The sequence below is a fragment of the Protomyctophum bolini genome (assembly GCF_963924005.1).
Source record: "Protomyctophum bolini genome assembly, chromosome: 12".
NCBI lineage: Eukaryota > Metazoa > Chordata > Actinopteri > Myctophiformes > Myctophidae > Protomyctophum > Protomyctophum bolini.
The window spans coordinates 29,808,299-29,827,204 of NC_137873.1; the positions used below are offsets into that span (position 1 = coordinate 29,808,299).

Sequence of the window (18,906 nt, forward strand, 5' to 3'; positions counted from 1 at the left end):
CTTTGACTGACAGTAGCTATGACCAATTGCGTTAAAAAGAGAAAATGTTTGAACCTGCCCCCTGGGAAACAAGATCCATACACAGCATCTCCAGACTCAAATACCACACGACAGTGTGATTTGAGTCTGGCTTATTATCCAGGCTACTTCAGTTCAGGTGGATCACCATCCATCACCCCCCACCAGGCAAACCAGGCATACTAAATGAACTGGTGGGCGTGCCCACATAAAAACAACATTTTAACAAATACTGTGCACTTTTTTGAAAACAATTATACCTCCTTAAATAACAATAAGACCTGATGATCATGTTTTAGGGTAGAAAAAAATCACGGCACTCCATCTTGAATTTTTTAATATCAATAAACTTGACTTATTTTATTAATCAGCTAAATTGATTAGACTGATTAACCACTTAAGCTTTTTTTTAATACTATGTCGCAGGGCGGTGTCATACAAAAATACCAAGCTCACTCACAATGGGTTGCATCAGTTGTAGCTCTTATTTTATTTAATACATTAAATCAATTATTTCAAATTCACCCTTATACTGTATGTTAGCAGAGATGGGCAAAATAAATCAAAATGTATTACAAAATACTTGCCCCTAAAATATAAAACAACACATAGGTGAACACGGCCATTGCTGTTCCTTGGAGTGGTTGCACCACTCAAAAATAACAGCTTGTAAAGCTGGTCTAGAAAAAAGGGAGTGCCCGTGGTGACAGTGCTTCCACTATTGCTCTTCCATGCTCTGGAGGGGCGGTTTCTGAAAGAAAGAACTGTTCTGTGGTAACATGGAAGAGAAGAGAAAATGATGGATTGACACTGTGTCTGTCAATGTTGACATCTCGGTGCATATAAGGTGACTTGTAGAGTAGACCTAGGCCACAGACCCCCATGTTATCATCCCCATCTGAAGGTATAATAAACAGATTGTAACACCCAGTCCCATTCAGGTACTGTATACGGTCAGGCGCAGGCGTAAAAGGGTAACTTTTTTTTTTGTCCAAGCTCCCATAATTTCTAGTTTTCAGGAAAGGGAATAGAAATGGAAAGGAGGAACAAGAGAACAGGTCAGGTATACTGTACTTACAAGTAGGTCAGATATATATAATTTACGTATGAGGCAGTTAAAATAGCAGCTGAATAAAATATTGTTGCTGTCGAGTGGAAACAAAAATTATTTTGTCAAGTAAATTATAACTTTTGTCAAGTAATTCTTTTACTTTTTTTTAAATAGTTTTTTTTAAATAAAATACGATCTAGCTTGTAGATAGACTATTTTCTCTACTTCAATATGGCACTCTTGTATAATGAAGTAAGGCCTTAATAAAAAGAAAATCTACGTGTAAGTTGAAGTATGAAGATACAAGGTTTCCGAGCAGATACAGTAACAGTATATACACAAGGTGCAGCAATATAATAGTAAAAGATGGAGAACATAGACCTTTGTGTGTGTTTGTATACAGTCATGGCTCATGTGCAGGTGAGACATAATTTAGCCGCATATATCAGGCATGTCATTGTAAACCTAATGATGTTTGAATACAGCAGCAGCAGAGGGGTCCGCGTCAATATGCCGACGGTCCATTGGTCCGATCGACAACCTACCTCAAACCCTCACCCTAACCCTAACCTCCCCCGGGGCAGACACCTAAACCTAACCACCCACCCTCTCCCGACCCCCAGCGCACCTCGGACCAATGGTCCGTCGGATCATAGGGTGCTTCCCGCAGCAGAGCACCTCTAACGTCTATACTATACAGAAATCAAATCAACATTTCACACACAACTGAAATTGACCAAAGTGCTTTACAGTAGAAAAAGTAAACATGGTCAAATTTCATCAAGCAAATAAAGAAAAGAAAAACAGATAAGACAGAACGTACTGTATACTGTACAAGGAAGAGACATAAACAACAAGAATATGTAACCAATTCAAATCAGATGGCATTAAAAGACAGAGAGAAAAGGTGAGTTTTAAAAAGAACTGTTGTCAGGGCCACCTGACGGGCTCGGCACAACATTCTGTTGCTAGCCAGGAGATAACGGTCCAGGAATCTGGTGGTATGCACTATGCATCTCCTGATACAAAGGTAGAACAGATTGTGGCCGGGGTGGTGAGTGTCCTTAACGATTCACTGAGCCTTGATTTCTCACATCATTCCTGGAGGGAGGGAAGCTAGCTCACCTCCCACGATGCACTGGGCCATCTGCACCGCTCTCTCTCTCTCTCTCTCTCTCAGTAGGGCTTTCCGTTTGAGGCCGTTGCAGTTCCCATACCGTGGAAGCCCTTCAAGGACCCCCGAGGGTCCCCCCCAGACCCCACATTGAGAACCAGTCGTATAGATTTTGGGGTTCCCGCCCAAAAGGGATTAATTTCATTCTGAAAAGTGAAATAGAAATGATAAATACTCAAAGGTTATTGAAATGTGTATTCCATATACATTTAAGTCCTGTCCTTTATGAAATAAAGAAATTATACCTAGTTTCTAGGAAGATGCTTTCTCTTCACAGGAAGTCAATTAAGCAATATTACGCAAGAGGGTGTGCTTTAGCATCATTGCATGCCTGGGTTGCAGCCATAGAGTATTAAAAGGATAGAGACTGATCTGGCGCGAAGCGCCGCCCCCCATGCTATTCATGTCAGTGGAAGTTGCTCAGTGGCGTCTAATTCCGCCTTTTTTGGCGCATTTCCGCATTTGGGCACCAAATTTTGGTGCCCAACTGCGGAAGTGCAACCGAGCGCTCAATGTTAAAGCCCAGCTGCACGGGGTTTCCTCGTCATGAATCCACGGGTCCGCCTGCAGTCCTTCCTCTTACCACTAGGGCCCAGTGCTTCAACGTTGGAGCGCCTCACTGGCCCCTTGGGTTGCAGCAGGAACGAGCAGATAGGCGAGTTCCGTAGGCAGCGCAGACGTGCCGTTTAATGACTGTAAAGCACGACGCTCGAGTGTAATATTGCAATTATACAACAGTTACCCTTTAAAAAACATCACACCCGTTAGGTGCGCTATTATCATCATACATCACATTCCGTGCTCAGCCAATCAAATCATCACAAATGTCATTCCGGCCAATCACTTTTGCTGTCTTCACTTTTCTGCCCTCACTTTTATCTTCAATATGTACTTTGCTCAGCCAATCAAATCATCGTTATGGGACGATCAGCCACTCATCAGCTAATGTTTGTGTTCACACAGACCTGGAAAGCTGAGCATAGGAGGCGCTAGTGCCCCTCAAAAAACACGTCAACTCAATTTCATTATAACTAAGATATTCGCTAAAGAATTTTTTAATGACTGGAAATGTCGCTAGGTAGCCTAGCAACCCTCTCTGGGAGAGCAGCGAGACGAGACACAGCACAGCTGATTTGTATGTTTTAATTAGTGGTGTCATCATGCTCGTTCGAAGCATTTCAACTAAATCGGATTGCTTCATTGAAATGACCTGACAATATTGGATAGTAGCCTAGGAAATGGCATTGATATTCTTAAGGTGTTACTAATTGGGGTCATGGCAGGTCGTGCTGCTCATTGCTGCAAAGCCACAAACGACACCTATAAACACACACTTAGAGCTGGCCAGCGATGTCTACCCTGGAGGATGTGTGGTGGCTATATTGCTCTGACGTCGACCAGCGAGGATCACGTTGCTCTCGGAGTCATTACAGCCCCCACGTGGCTGACAACACCCTCAGCCCTGATGCTCCTCAGGGGAGTACCCAGTCGTCACACGGCAGCACAACCCTATGCTCTAGATAGAACCTACATCAGTTGGGGGGGGGGGGGGGGGCAACGGGGTGTGCCAAGGGGGGGCCAATTGGAAACGAGGGGGACATTAAAGAACATTTAATTTAAATTCAAATTCATGAATACTATTGCGCCAGTATACCGCTTTCATCCTCATTTTGGGCATGTCATTGTCAAAATATTTTCCAAGATTCTCAAAAATAGCAGATCTACAAGCTCAAAACCTATCACGATGCAATGCATTGTCAGCTTGTAGATGAACAATAGATGTTATTGTTTATTATTATTTGGAGGTCCTTGGCATGAATTGCCGCTCTAGACTAGCTCTGCTTGTTTAGGTTTGAACCACATATGCCAGTGTTACACAGGAGAGACACTAATCATTATTCAGGGGTGCCCTTTATACTTGCCTTGCACAGATATTCAATGCATCTGCTCAACCTATATGTACAGTACATTGGTATGTTGTTGGACAGGCTTTCAATGCTCTGCCTTAATACGTCATACAGAGTTTTGGATTTCTCTATGTACAGTATATACGGTATGCACTAGATATCTGATTACCACTCATGAAGCAAGTTGATTATATGGGTATATTGAAGATGCATCCATTTCCTGTTACCCTGCAATTTCTAGCCTGCCCCATTTTGCCCCCACCAAGCTGAGGGCGGCCAGGGTGGGGGGTTGGGGGGTGGAGGGTGGAGGTTATCTACTGTGGAATGTGCCACAACAGCGTGGCTAAAATAAGAAGGCAACACGGCAGAAGCAAAGCAGGCCAAAGAGGGCTGGTATGAGCCAGCTAAATGTCAAGAGATAGTGGAGAGTGGAGACTCGAGAGTCGCGAACAAGCTTCCACGATGCGAGACAAATCACTGTTCACAATCACATTAGTCCTCCTTTATGAAAATGCTGTTTGTAGCTGAAACTACAGACTCCATTGTAACAGTCATTTCAAAGAACAATAGAATTTAGAGAGATTGATTGAATACTGTATTAATCAAAAATGTAAACGGCAGAGTTACAGTCAGACATTTAGGCTAAAAGCATAACACAAACAAGTCCTGGGGACTTGTTTCCATTGTGGTCGTATGTATTCAATCAACATAGCATAAAAATAACACAATTATACATATCAACAACATACAAACACACTGTGCAAAGGAGAAAAAAGACGATACTGAATGACACTTAATTCCTTTCTATTGGAAACTACTTATCTTCCCTTTCAGTCTCCCGATATATGGTTTTGAAAGACGCCAGTGATTCACATTTTTTAAAGGGATTGTTTCAAGGGGGCACACATTAGTCTGACGTGCATTAGTCCGACATCCCGTTAGTCAGACTACGTGGCCGGTTAAGACTCACCCCGTGGCTTCCGTGTGCGGTTATGCTTAGGGTTAGGATTTGGGATAGGGTTAGTAATGGGTTGGACTATTGAGCAGTCGGATTGAATGAGGGCTCCGGTAAGACATTCTGCCCAAAAACAGCTTTTGATGCCATTTTTTCACCTGTCAGTTTGTTGTCAAGAATACAAGTTTAAATGGGTACGGTAGAGATTACTATAATGTCAACTTTACCCTTGAAGTCATTTGCATTTGCATATGGGAAAGTTTGGACCCAAAAAGAATGGATGTTTTACCAAGGTGTAAAACAAAAAAGTGAAAAGAGAGCAGCAGGGACTGCAGTAACTGCTACTGCACATTTTTTGAATAAAGTTAGGCCTAATAACTCAAGGTCCACTGCACACAAGGATCAAATGAGGCCCACTTTGGGCACAGCCAGTGAACTGTCTAGACTTATACTGTACTTAGTATTACTGTACTAATGTGTGACCTATTAGGAAACTAAGTGTGTTGACCCAATAGAGGATTTTAAATATTATGGTTTAGAATTCTGGAACCTGCAGACGAGTTAAGTGTTAGTTATACCATTACGAATTCACAAGCTTCTTTTATGACCATTCATGTGACCAAACCAACCAAACATTTAGTGATGTTGTTTATTCTTTTCTGCCATACATGCATGAATTTGCTTTCCTTAAACGAGTGATTCTCAAATTCTAATTTCAAAGATTTGATATGCATTAGGAACCTATTTGATTTTTTGTTTTGTTTTAGTTTTTTTCTGCACTGTGAAATAATCAGTGTTATTTAACTCTGGGAGTGTACAAATGGACCCATAGTGATCCATATGGTTCCATTTATGCGCTTTTGGAGTTACAGACCCATCAGGGTCCATTTGGTAACTATCAATCATTTAGCTGGGGAACCAGTGACCACTACCTTACAGTGTTCCCGGTGGCAGTACGAACGGTATTGTTTGGAGCAGCTCGGACAATTCAAGCCTTTTATTTAGGTGCTAATATAAAAATAAATTACTTAAGGCTTGAATTGTCTGAGCTTCTCCAGCGTTTTCTCCTTCTGCAACTGTTGTCCCCTCTTCCTGTGATGTACCGGACTAGCCGTTTCAGTCTTGAGGCACGCGCCTCAGGCTCGTAGACTCCCTTTGCTCAAACAGCATTGTGTTTTTGAAACACATGCAGATCAGGATTGTGATCTCTCGCAGACTGATATGGGGGGCGGGAGTATCTCATGTCACCCTGCGTAACGCCATGACGTTAATGCTTAGGGGCATGTGAGGGCTGTCATGTGTCTGGCGCCCTCAACCTGACACTGCCAGAGCCTGCACGAGGTCCTGTTTCATAGACAGCTGTTCACTAGACCTGGTTGGTTTTAATACACCAATAATTGCCTGTTGTTCGCAGACTGGAGGGGCATAGATGCAGATCATGCGCAAGAGAGAAAAATAATGTTTGTACACAATACACAGACTACAGTAAAAGTTTTTCCAAACGAGCCAATTTCAGTTACCTTTCACAGTACACTGATTTAGTTCAGTTGAACATAATGAGCCGCACAAGTTTGAAGGCTAATGCAGAAGTCGAAAGCTGCAAGTTTGACCATCTGATGTTAAGAGAAGAGAAGAACATGCTAACTTTTGCAACTCATCCTTGATCTTCATCTTTCCACAGCCTCTGGACTCACCTCTACTCCCACCACGCCCACCCAGGCCCCCAGCAGCACCCCTCTGTTCTCCCTGGAGGCCCAGCAGAGTGCACCTGCCATCCAACGCCTGGATTCCTCTCACTCCCGTTCTCGCTCGCTCTCGTCTCCCCCCGACACAGGACAGCAACTCAGCCTCCCCTCTGCCAAACCCCCTATTCCCTCCACCAGCCCTCGCCCTGTCCCAGCCAACACTACCTCACAACACGTGAGTCATATGCTCTACTCTCATCTTTGTAACCGCCTTTTACTGGTTTATTTGCCTGTGGTCTCCGAGGCTAATAGTTTATCAAATTTACACAGGCAGTGCAACTGTTGAAATGGCTATTATTAATAACAATTTCATCATCCAAGATGTCATGTGCTACTTTATTCTGAATAATTACTCACAATAATGTGAATTTTGGGGAAACCAAAGGCTGAATGTGGCTATAATTCTTTTGATTTGAGATCTGATGCTTTTCCAATTGTGTGTCAAGTTGTCAACAAGAGCGTATTCACAACATCTGTCTGTCTAAAGTTTAGACTCTAGTCTAAACAGTGTGTGAAAATATTGTTTCTGCATTGCCCTCAATAAAATTAGCTGAATCAGCCCTAGATCTAGGTTGCATTTTATTTGGCTTTGAGACTTCTTCATCAGCAATGATATTGTTTAGAATGCATCTCTGTGCAGCTGGGGAGCTGTGTGATACTTAGCCATGGTTCACATGACGCTCATATATACAGTACTCAACACGTGGGCCACAGGTGGGACAGTGATGTAGCATTGCTGCATCCAGCATTGGCATTTATATCCATTGGCACACTTAACGCACTGCCAATACAGACTAATAGGCGAGTGCGCTCCCAGTGTGCAACTGTGAATTTTCCAAATGAACCCCGTTTTAGAAAAGTACCCGGGGTGCTCGGATAGAAATAATTTTTGAGTGTTGCAACCACTCCAAGGAACAGCAATGTCCATGTTGTTCACCTATGTATGTGTTCACCTATGTATGAGCACGAGTATGACTATTAGTACCAGTAGGGGCACTGTTTTGCCAAACAGAGAGAGAGATAGTGCTGTACTGTTGCCTGCTAATGCGAGAGAGAGAGACAGAGAGAGAGGAGGGGGGCGGGGGGGAAGAGAGAGGGGAGTTGCACCACTCGGTTCACACGGGTGTGATTTTTATTAAACAACGTTGGATGCAGCAATGCTAATCGCTGTCCCAGCAAAGTCCTAACACCCGTGGCACACGTGACCCGGACTTTATATTTGAAATCTGATTGTTTATGTACACGTTTTCCGTGTAAATGTAGCGATTGCGTATGAACTGGCTTCAGTTGCGTCATGACTGTCATGATTAGGACAGTCATGTTTCAGGGCTATGTGATACTATATGTGTGCTGTCCAAGCAATTACTGTGCAATGTACTGTGGTGACGTGTGGTCTCATGAAGAATGATTGCGTCAACTCTGGTCTCAGACTGCTCACTTTGAGCAATCGTGCCCTGAAAGGGCAAATCAATATTTCATCACCAACCTCGTCTTTTTGTTGATACTTACACTCAAGGCTGTGTATGGGAGCCATGCGTCTCTCTCTCTCTCTCGCTCTCAATCTCTCTCTCTCTTTTCCCTCTTCATAGAAGGATGTTCTCTAAAACCCTCCCTGCATTCCACCATAAATACAGGTCTCACTCGATAAACTGCTATAATTTTAAATCCAATCCAGTGGATTAATTAAGTTACCCTTTAATACTTAAAGCTATGTACGTGTGCATGTTGGGGGTGTTCCCTGTGACAGCAGGGCAGGATGTATCCCAACTGTGATGCAGAAAAGAAAGATTTATGAAGGTGCAGTACTTTTGGCTGGATAAGCGCTGTGTCACCATTGTCTGGGTGACTCATGGCAACAATGGGGAATCCCAGAGGAGGCTTATAAGACGTTATATACTTTATGCATATATATACTGTGGAAATAAAGGCCAGGCACAGAAAAAAGGTTTCAACATGAATGCTGGTTTTGTATGCGAACAAGAAACGACACAAGATGACTCGGCATGTTTTTTTGTTTAGCTGTTTTTGTTGTTTTGTGCTCAGGCCTACTTCTTTTGTATAATAAACTAGGGGGAAATGAGATGGGTGTTTGTTGTTTAAGCTGGACAGTCTTCTACGTCACTTCATAGCCTAGCTAGTACTATTTAAATATACTGCATAATAGTTTTCCTCCTGTTGGAAAAAATCATCATGGATGTACACTGTACAAGTGTACAGGATGTGTGACTGTGTGTAGCTTGTTGCTACTACTAGGTAACAAGGAATGTCCTAATATGGTGAAGCGACCTAGCTGGTTCTGCATGGAGGGGTGTGTCTTTACTCAGCGCAGGCAGCGCATGATGGTGGCTGCGTTCTCTCATCAGTCGTTACATGCAATCAGCCTCTGTGACAAAACAGGGATAATATTATTTCTCCCAATGCGTGTAACTGTCTGTAACTTACAGCCAAATACGCTGGGAGATGCAGAACATTGCCGGATCGTGTTTATGAACTGGATTTGTTTTCTTACTGAAACATTACGCTCCCACAGACCCACACCACACACCTCTGTAGTAGTGGTTAGTATGACCAGTGTGTAGGCATTGGTTCATTTGGTTGCCCCACACTGCAGCAAATGGATTTTGGACCGATCCACTTGGTGTTGTGGGGGTGTGCTGTGCATCGCCCTAATACATTTTTTAGCAATAAAGTTCACAGCGGCAAGGTTTGTAGTCGACAATCAATTTTTATCGCTTCCACGTGAGTGAAGTGCGTCGCATTGAAGAAGACCGCACGTGGGACGTGGTGACGGTATTGGGGGCTTGCGCTGCTGTGTGGGAGACTAGTGGGAGTGGACGTTGGGGAAAGTCGCTGCACCCTGCTTATAATTTACAGCAAACTTTGTCGTGCGTTCAAAGCGTGCGCGTCGTGAGGTCTTTTATTGCTACAGGCAGACGAGGTCCTCCTGAGTGACTGACTGACTGAAACTTCTGCTTCCTATTGCAGGTCTACGGTTTATTCGAAGGCATGCTGGAGAAACTTGAATTAGACGATGATGGTAAGTGCATTATTTATTTCTATAGGGCAATTTTCTATTTTTACTCGAGTTTCCTTTCACTGCTAGATGGCTCTGATCTATTATTGTCCCACATGACTCATGTCTGGATAAGCGTATGACAACAGATGCAGAATAGCCAAATAGCTACATTTCGATGGGTTTAAAAACGGATCAGACCTGTTTTAAAGAGCCCCATTATTAATGCAGCGCACGTCTGCAAAATCCTCTCCAGTGAGATCAGCCAGGGGATCCATCCTCTGTCATGGCAGCATTCTGTCACAAATCGAGGGATTCCCTCTACAGTGCACTTCGTCCGTTCATTGTCTGTCATCGTATTACTATATTGTAGCCTATTGATCTTTTAAATATGTCTATCGATTCGTGAGCGACCTTTTACGAGTAAATGTTTACACATTGAACCACAACAGATGTCTTAATGCAATGCAATGCACTATGCAGTGAAAGTCGCACTTCCTGCAGCATTCCAACAGGCACTCTTTTCATAATAGCAAATGGTTAAACAAAATTATATATTTTGTCCTATGACTGAGAGTAGGCTATTTTGGACCAACTTAAATGCTGGCATATGATGTGCCTATATGCACCTATGCATTATTATTATTATTATTACAGTGCAGCATTTATATGTTTGTTTAATATATTAAATATAAACTTTGTTGTCATCTATACACACTATGAATTCAAGTTTACAACCCCTATAGGTCCAGATCATATTCTGTCTGTCGTGTTTTCGACATGCCTCCATTGCAGGTGCTTTATGGTTGTTTCGAGTGCTAGTCTGACTCAGGTGGAGCAGCCATTTACTCTTTTAAGTGGCCCTGAGTGGTGCAAGTAATGGTTCTATAGACTCTGGGAGGAAATCCAGCATCACAGGAGCTGTCGGTTCACTCCCTCTTCTTCTAAATGTGTTTTTCTCTCTCCTGCTGTTCCTTGCAGCTGCTGAACCGGAGAGTGATATTTACATGCGCTTTATGAAGTCGCACAAGTGCTACGACATTGTCCCCACTAGCTCAAAGCTGGTTGTGTTTGACACGGCACTGCAAGTAAGTGCTGATCCCTTCTTGTGCAGCTGTACACTCTCACTGTTTCTGATGACACATGCACACACACACACACACACACACACACACACACACACACACACGCACGCGCGCTGATGAGCACACCTTTGTGAACAAGTGAACGTAGACACAAACACAATGTTATGCATAGTGGGCAGTGGTTCAGTATTCAGTATGTGATATTGACATTTCCCCACTGTGCCATAAAGTGAAGTTAATGTTCCACAGGAATTCTGTAGCATTTGGCCACAATGGCCATGGAGAATTTTGTTTTAAGATGGTTGTGAAATTGGCATAAGGCTGTTAACCAGTAATCTTGGGGCTGTTTAAGCTCTTTGATGTGTACTCACTACATCCAGCCTTATCTTGATGAAAGGGAAATGCTAAGGTCAAAATAAATCCACCAGGAATTAAAAATCCACCACTGTGAACTGAGTGGTGCAACTCGCCCCCCCTCCCCCCCCCCCCCCCCCTCTCTCTCTCTCTCTCTCTCTCTCTCATTAGCAGGCAACAGTGCAGCACTCTCTCTCTCTGTTTCTGGCACAACAGCGCCCCTACTGGTACTAATAGTCATACTCATGCTCACAGTCACATAGGTGGGTTAACGTCACATAGTTAGGCGGACACGGTTATTGCTGTTCCTTGGAGTGGTTGCACCACTCAAAAATGGCATTGATCAAAAACACATTATACTGTACAACAAGCATGCCAATAATTGGGGGATATTGAAAAAACGGCTAAATCTTTATTCAGCCGTTTCAATTTAAGCTCTTTAGTAATTGTTTTTGTCAATGTCCTTGATAGGTTAAGAAAGCATTCTTTGCTTTGGTAGCCAACGGTGTACGTGCAGCTCCACTATGGGATACAGAGAAACAAAGCTTTGTGGGTAAGCGCCCTGAAAACTATTAAGCAGATAAGGAAAATGTCACAAATGCCTATTAATTCTCTGTATGTCTTAATGAATGCCTCAAGGAATTATAACTATCGTGTAGAGAATTAAAAGGGTGCATCAGTTGCAAAGTGCTATTGTGCTTCTCTGAAACGGGCCTGAATGTGTTTTGAACCTGCAAGAGTTGTTTTTTTGCCTGTGGCGTATAACGTTGTTTTGAGCTAAAGTCATTTAGTATTTCCATGCGCCATTAGGCACTGCAATAACTGAAAGGTTAAGATATCTGTTACTCATTCAATGAATGACTTCTTCAGCCTATCTGAAGAAGTTATTACTTATATTCAAAGAAAATAACAAAAATACACACTTTCAAGATTTTCAAGCCTGTATATCTGCTATTTTTTAATATAAAATTTTTTAAAGTAAAATGACAACGGATGCTGGTCACTGGTTTTAATGGGTTAAAATGTTAAATAATATATATAACAATATATTGTATTGAATATACATGACTCATGATGATGTGTTCTGGATTGCCTGAGTCATGATGTGTTTGGCCAAGATTGAATTTAGTCAGCCCGTGCTTAATAATGAAAGCTATAGGGTGATGCACTATATTGATACAAAACACTCAAAAGCTGTGGAAAGACAAAGTGAAGTGCAAAAGACTGTTGTGTGTGTGTGTGTGTGTGTGTGTGTGTGTGTGTGTGTTAAACACGAAGAGACAGGAAGGATGTCTTATTTACTCTAACCTGCCAGTATGTTTTAGTAGTGTATTTTTTAACCTGGCATTCCTGACACATTTTTACGTATTTATGAAAAATAGATGTACGAGCTCACAACAACGTTGCATCGTGACACAGTGTGAGCTTGTAGATGGGCTATTTAAATTAGTGGACACTGGCTGGTCTCAAACTTAACAAATGTAGTGGATTGTGTATATTGTGTATTGCAAGGCTTGTTGACTGTGCAACCTATTTCAGGAATGCTGACAATCACAGACTTCATCATCATACTACACAGATACTACAAGTCACCAATGGTAGGTCTCCCTGAGAGGAGCTGATGTCTGCATGAGACTTGCTTATCCCATCGAGGATCTGTGTGCTTTCTGAACTGATTGGCGTCTCTTGTTCGCAGGTGCAAATATACGAGTTAGAGGAACATAAGCTTGAGACATGGAGAGGTTAGAAGCTTGTTTATAGTGCTGTATTGCCTGTTTTGCTGTTTGTTCCGCATTCTGTGACGGTTTTCAGTGCTGTTTTTATACAATGTACACATAATTTAATCTATTCTCTCCCTTCTGATACTCCACAGAGGTTTACCTGCAAGCGACATTTAAGCCTCTTGTGAACATATCACCTGATGCAAGGTACATTGTTTGATCGTCGTAGATAATTAATTAATTCTCTGTTTTTGAAAGTTACACTTGGCGTGTGTGCGTCTGTCTGTCTGACTGTGTATTTGGTCATTAACGGCTCTGTTTTCGTTCTTGTAGTCTTTTTGAAGCGGTATACACTCTCATCAAAAACAAAATCCACCGGCTGCCTGTCATCGACCCTGTCACAGGAAACGCACTTTATATTCTCACACACAAGAGGATCCTCAAGTTCCTGCAGCTCTTTGTGAGTCCCGGAGTTATTGATTCATTAGTGTTTAAGCCACATGGTATTCAATACTGTGATAGATGATTAACTACTTAAGCCCTTTATGAAATGACAATCTGCAAGCTGTGAGCTTGTAGATCTGTTATTTTCATTATCTTTGGAGAGAGAGAATCTTGGAACGTTTCTGAACATTCAAAATAGGAACTACAGGGTTAATGTGGTTAAATTGTTCTGGTCAATCCTGAAAATGAATTGTGCTTTTGCCTCTCATTCATGTCATATCTCCTGCCACCTAGTGTTCATTGGGGCCATGACTAGAATGTCTGTGGGTTTTAGGCTGTAACTGCACAATGAAGATTTACCTTCCAATTGTTGTGCATATGTTCCCAGGTGTGTGAAATGCCCAAACCAGCTTTCATGAAACAAACCCTTGGCGAACTGGGGATCGGTACATACAACAATATTGCTTTCATCCACCCTGACACGCCCATCATCAAAGCCCTAAATATCTTTGTGGAGAGGAGGGTGTCTGCTCTGCCTGTGGTTGATGAATCGGGTACATACAAGAACTCTTGCATGTTGAAGCTCTATGTATGATTATACACAGTGTGTATGCCATAGGACGAATGCACTCTTGACACTTTTCCTGTGCCCAAATATATTTTCTCCTTGCAGGCAAAGTTGTGGATATTTACTCCAAATTTGACGTCATAGTAAGTCTACGTTTTATGTTCTGCTCAAACTGAGTGTAATCAGACTGGGATTGTGATTTTTTTTGTTTTATACATTCTTTTGTGTGTTTATTTACTTTAGTGTAGTTGATGTCAGTTAAACTGTGTGTGTGTGTGTGTGTGTGTGTGTGTGTGTGTGTGTGTGTGTGTGTGTGTGTGTGTGTGTAGAACCTGGCTGCCGAGAAGACGTACAACAACCTGGACATTACCGTCACAAAGGCTCTGAAGCATCGCTGCCAGTACTTCGAGGGAGTCATGAAGTGCCATAAGCTGGAGACACTGGAGACAATAGTGGACCGGATAGTTAGAGCTGAAGTGAGAGCACCCTTGCATAACCCTCCAGCTATGACATTTGTCAATTTACCGCACATTTTCTTACCAAACCATGTATGGCGGTGGTTTTGAAATTGTACAGTACATCATTCCACGATGTCAACCAGGGCAGGCAGATTATGTTGATTGACGCGAAGGTGATGTGAAGTGGAAGCAAAGGTTTCCCAGAGCATGGTTTACTCTCCTCCACCTTCACCTGCCAAGTAGACATGGGCAACCTTTTAGGGTGCAAGATCACTTCTTGTCTTCTACATCCTGACAGTTTTCTGAAAAAGCTATGTTTCTATGTCAGTCGTTCTTCGATTTTTCAAAAATAGCAGACCTACAAGCTCGTAGCGCGAGCTTGTAGGTCGCTGCCAATTATAATGATACAAGCATGGAATAATAAATTGGTAATTTAATCAGTAACCTAAACTTAAAGAATAAGATAATAATTTAGGTAAGATGAATTCTGGTTAAAAAATGTCAAACTGTACTGAAGAAATAATTGATGCACTCTTTAAAATACCTACGATGGCATACATTCAACATTACAAAAGACTGTGGTGTTAAAATTCAACATTATAAAAGAAAGTTATTACGTTATGTTTAACATCACATAATACATATATTGCAATGGCTATAAAATAATCAAAGCAGGTATTACTGGATTCCAGTATGAAATGAAACTCCCAAATATAAGTCCAGTCTAATCACCTGGTCGATCAAAAAGAGGTGGTTGCCCACCTTTCATGTAGTAGAACATTGATTTGACAACTTTTAATTGCACCCACAAGATTAAATTATTTGTCAAATGGTGTGTATGAAATCTATGTACAGCACTACAGGTTGGACACTGGAGAACATTCAACAGCTGAATGCTTAAAGATGCTTTAAAATATTCATTGTGTGTGTGTGTGTGTGTGTGTGTGTGTGTGTGTGTGTGTGTGTGTCTAGGTCCATAGGTTGGTGGTAGTAGATGAACGTTCCAGTATCGAGGGTATCATCTCCCTGTCGGACATCCTTCAGGCTCTGGTTCTCAGCCCAGCAGGTATAGATGCCCAGCATTGCTAACCCCACACTCACCCTCCCGTCCCCTCCTGGACTCTGAGCTCTTCTCCCCCACCCTGCACTGTAAAACCTGTATCAGGTAGGAAACGGGCATTTTGCCCTGGCTCTGGTCAACCACCTGGTGTGAGGCTGTTGCCAGTCTGTCTGATTGCCCTGCTAGATGCCAGCAGTGTGATGTAGTGTAGAATAGACTCCTTTCATTTTGATAAATCAAGGTGGAGAGTGGAGACAGCTAGGCGCTCGGGTGACGCATGTGGTAAAGTGCCTGGCTGCCCACCACAACGTTTCGAATCCACTGCGGCGCATCCAGCTTTGTCAAGCGTCTGTACGAACACAATTGGCCCGTGTTCTCGGGAGGGAAGCCCGAGGGGGATATTTGTCACCGAATGTACTCCAACTGGCTGGGGGTGTCACCTGTCAGTGGAGAGTGTTGTTGGGTGGGTGGAGTTACTGGAGTAGGACGGAGGTGCTATGTCCTCCCGTTTGGGGCTCCTCACTGACAGGTGAATTAGTAGGGTATAGCAACAAGTGACAACACAAGTGTGTGTGTGTGTGTGTGTGTGTGTGTGTGTGTGTGTGTGTGGGGGGGGGGGGGGGGGGGGTGGAAATAATTGGCATAATGACTAAAGTGGGGAGAAAAAGGGTACACATATTTGGTTACTCGATAAAGAAAAGGAAAAAAAGTCTGCTCTGAGCTTTGAAATACATGTGTTAAGCATCTGCCTGCTACTGTAGGTACTACTGTGCATGTCATGACAGATTAACATGTTTCATGTGTATGATCCCTGTCTCAGAAGGTTGTCATCGTGCTTGTGTTTTGTCATTGACAACCTGATTTATTGTGTCAACCTGCTTGTAACTGAATGATGTCAGAGATTCACTCAATGTCACTACTGAATCATTGCCATGTCTGAGATTTATTGCTGCACGCTTGGGCCATAACCTCATCAAAGGAAACATAACCTGTGATGTGACTGAAATGTGACGCATCAACCACAACCATCCCAACTCCTCCTCCCTTAAGCAGTGATAACCACAGCTGTGTTTTGTCATGTGGCTTGCCTTTCTTGTCCTAATTTGCTGTTTGTTCGTCCTGTCTCCTCTGGTCAAGATGCCTGCAGAGAGGATAACCTGACAGAGTGAGAGGGAGGATGCGTCACCAGAACTGGAGACACAGTGGGAGAATCTTGGGTTCGAAGCGGGGATCACAGCTCTAGGCTGCGCAAGGCCAGTCTGAGGGTCGCAGAGCCGCCCACCGCTGATGCACTATAAAGGCTTGGAAACCAAAGAGCTAGATGCCTAAGTGGAAGTGAAGCTCCTACACTGGAGCATCGGCTGTCTGACTAGAACTTTTTTGTTTCAATGTTCTGCTCAGACACACACACACACACACACACACACACTCTCATAAATAGATACAGAGGCACATTCTCCTCAGTTCATCTGCCCTGCTGAATTGATCTGTTGGAGGACTTTTAATGATAAAATATGGCCTTGGTGTATTGTGTTGTGTTGTTCCTGTATCATGCTGCTCTGTCATTTGCTTTTCAGCAGTGCCAAACTACTCTTTGTAGCATGACTCATACCAAGGTAAACATTCTACATTGATTGACGACCTACTGTATCATCACAGTCAGGGGAACTGACAATGTCTCAGTGCTTGGTGAGAACCCAACCTTCCTTGAAAATACATTTATAATTTTTCTTCATACAGAATATGGTAATTTCGTCAATGTTGTTAATCTTTTAGCCAGCAACATTGAAGCAATCTTGCTCAATATTTACTTATTTGTGCCTTTTGCTTGTCCTCACACTAAACAATGTTTTAGTTGTGCCAAAAATGATTCCAAAGTGCATTTACTGTATTTGTATGTTCTTTTTGGATTTTCTTTTTGAAGAACATTGAATGTTGAAATACTGAGAAATATGTTTTCATCTGTTTGTTAATTTAGATTTCCTTCACAATACTCTTTTCAGAATATTTTATTTCTTGCTGCTCAGAACCGCATGAGTTAGACCAGTAATTAATTTTGGACTGTATTTTTCTTTTAAATCAGTCATAATTATTTATTATCGTTTTCTTAAGTTTCTCATCCCATAGTAGCTTTGTATCAGACAGCCAAAATAAAAGACTGTTTAATCTGGTTTTATTTTAAAACCAGTCAATGGGCAAATATGAAGTATAATACTGCAAACCTTTAGATATCTATATCCAGAGCATTCTATGTACCTCGTGACATGAAACCTAACTGATCATAAGGTTTTTCTTCACATCTATACAGAAAATCCTAGAATCTTATGTTCCACTTCAGATTCGTCCAATAAATACATTTTGAAATCATTTTGTCACACTGAAACATTGAAAAGGCAAGTGGATTATTATATTTAAGTGACTTAACAATATAAAGTCTCTGTCAGCCAAGAAATATGCTAGTTCAGGAGTTTCATTTCTCCTATATTGAAAGATGATTAGGATTCTATTGTCTACTTTTTCTTCCCTCATTTTATGTTTAAGCATAACGGACATCAAATATCTGAAACTTCGAATTCGAATGCAAAGCAACATGGTGTCCTACGGCTGTATTCCTGTGCTGTAGCTTGACAGGACTCATCTCTGTCTTTCACTGTAAATATAGGAGCATTTTGAGCAAATGTGCCAGAGAAATCTTTATTTTTATGAATGTTTCAGAAGATCGGCTTTAAAGAGACTGCGGTTTTAATGTTATTTTTGTAAATATACTGTGGCGATATGTTAAATTCAAAGACACTTTGTATCCGATCGAGACGTACTGTACATGTGCAAGCATGAGAAATTACACAAGTTATGAATGTTCTTTGTTTTACTTTTTTCTATTTTTCTGGCTGTAGAAAAATAAATTGACACTGAATGTACTTTCAAGATGAGTTCATTTTTGCTTCGTAATGCAACATTTGTTCACCATGGGTCGTTATGAATAATTGTAATTTTAACTAACAACTAGAACATCAACTAAAAACTAGAAAAAGTGCTCTTCGGAGCACAGACCTCCACCAGGTCAGTGCATTGTTATTGAGTGCTCATAGATGGATCAGTTGGTAGTGCTGTCGCCTCACAGCTAGAAGGTCCTGGGTTCGATTCCACTGTGGGTGCTGGCGTCGTGTTTCCTCCTCCGCGTCATCAGTGCCCATACCCGAAGGCGGGGTTGGCGAAAGGGCCTTTCTGTGTGGAGTTTGCATGTTCTCCCCGTGTCCCCTAGGGTAGGTACCCTCACAAAAAAATGCAGTAATCCTGGTCTCTAAACTGCCTCCCCCCGGCCAGCCGGGGCGCCTGATGGAGGGGAAAGGAAC

The 18,906-nt window shown here is 42.3% G+C and overlaps 1 protein-coding gene across 2 annotated transcripts in view; it reads left to right on the forward strand.

Moving 5' to 3' along the window:
- Positions 1 to 18,471, forward strand: part of LOC308326365 (5'-AMP-activated protein kinase subunit gamma-1-like) — a 30,323-nt gene extending 11,852 nt beyond the window's left edge. For both annotated transcript variants that reach the window (XM_080779189.1, XM_080779190.1), the window contains 13 exons: positions 6,787 to 7,025; positions 9,836 to 9,887; positions 10,845 to 10,951; positions 11,774 to 11,855; positions 12,842 to 12,900; positions 12,999 to 13,044; positions 13,176 to 13,230; positions 13,357 to 13,483; positions 13,856 to 14,021; positions 14,141 to 14,178; positions 14,365 to 14,511; positions 15,466 to 15,559; positions 16,691 to 18,471. In XM_080779189.1, the coding sequence (XP_080635315.1) occupies positions 6,787 to 7,025; positions 9,836 to 9,887; positions 10,845 to 10,951; positions 11,774 to 11,855; positions 12,842 to 12,900; positions 12,999 to 13,044; positions 13,176 to 13,230; positions 13,357 to 13,483; positions 13,856 to 14,021; positions 14,141 to 14,178; positions 14,365 to 14,511; positions 15,466 to 15,559; positions 16,691 to 16,722 (1,244 nt within the window). In that variant the 3' untranslated portion in view covers positions 16,723 to 18,471. The remainder of the gene's footprint in view (positions 1 to 6,786; positions 7,026 to 9,835; positions 9,888 to 10,844; positions 10,952 to 11,773; positions 11,856 to 12,841; positions 12,901 to 12,998; positions 13,045 to 13,175; positions 13,231 to 13,356; positions 13,484 to 13,855; positions 14,022 to 14,140; positions 14,179 to 14,364; positions 14,512 to 15,465; positions 15,560 to 16,690) is intronic.
- Positions 18,472 to 18,906: the final 435 nt, after the last annotated feature.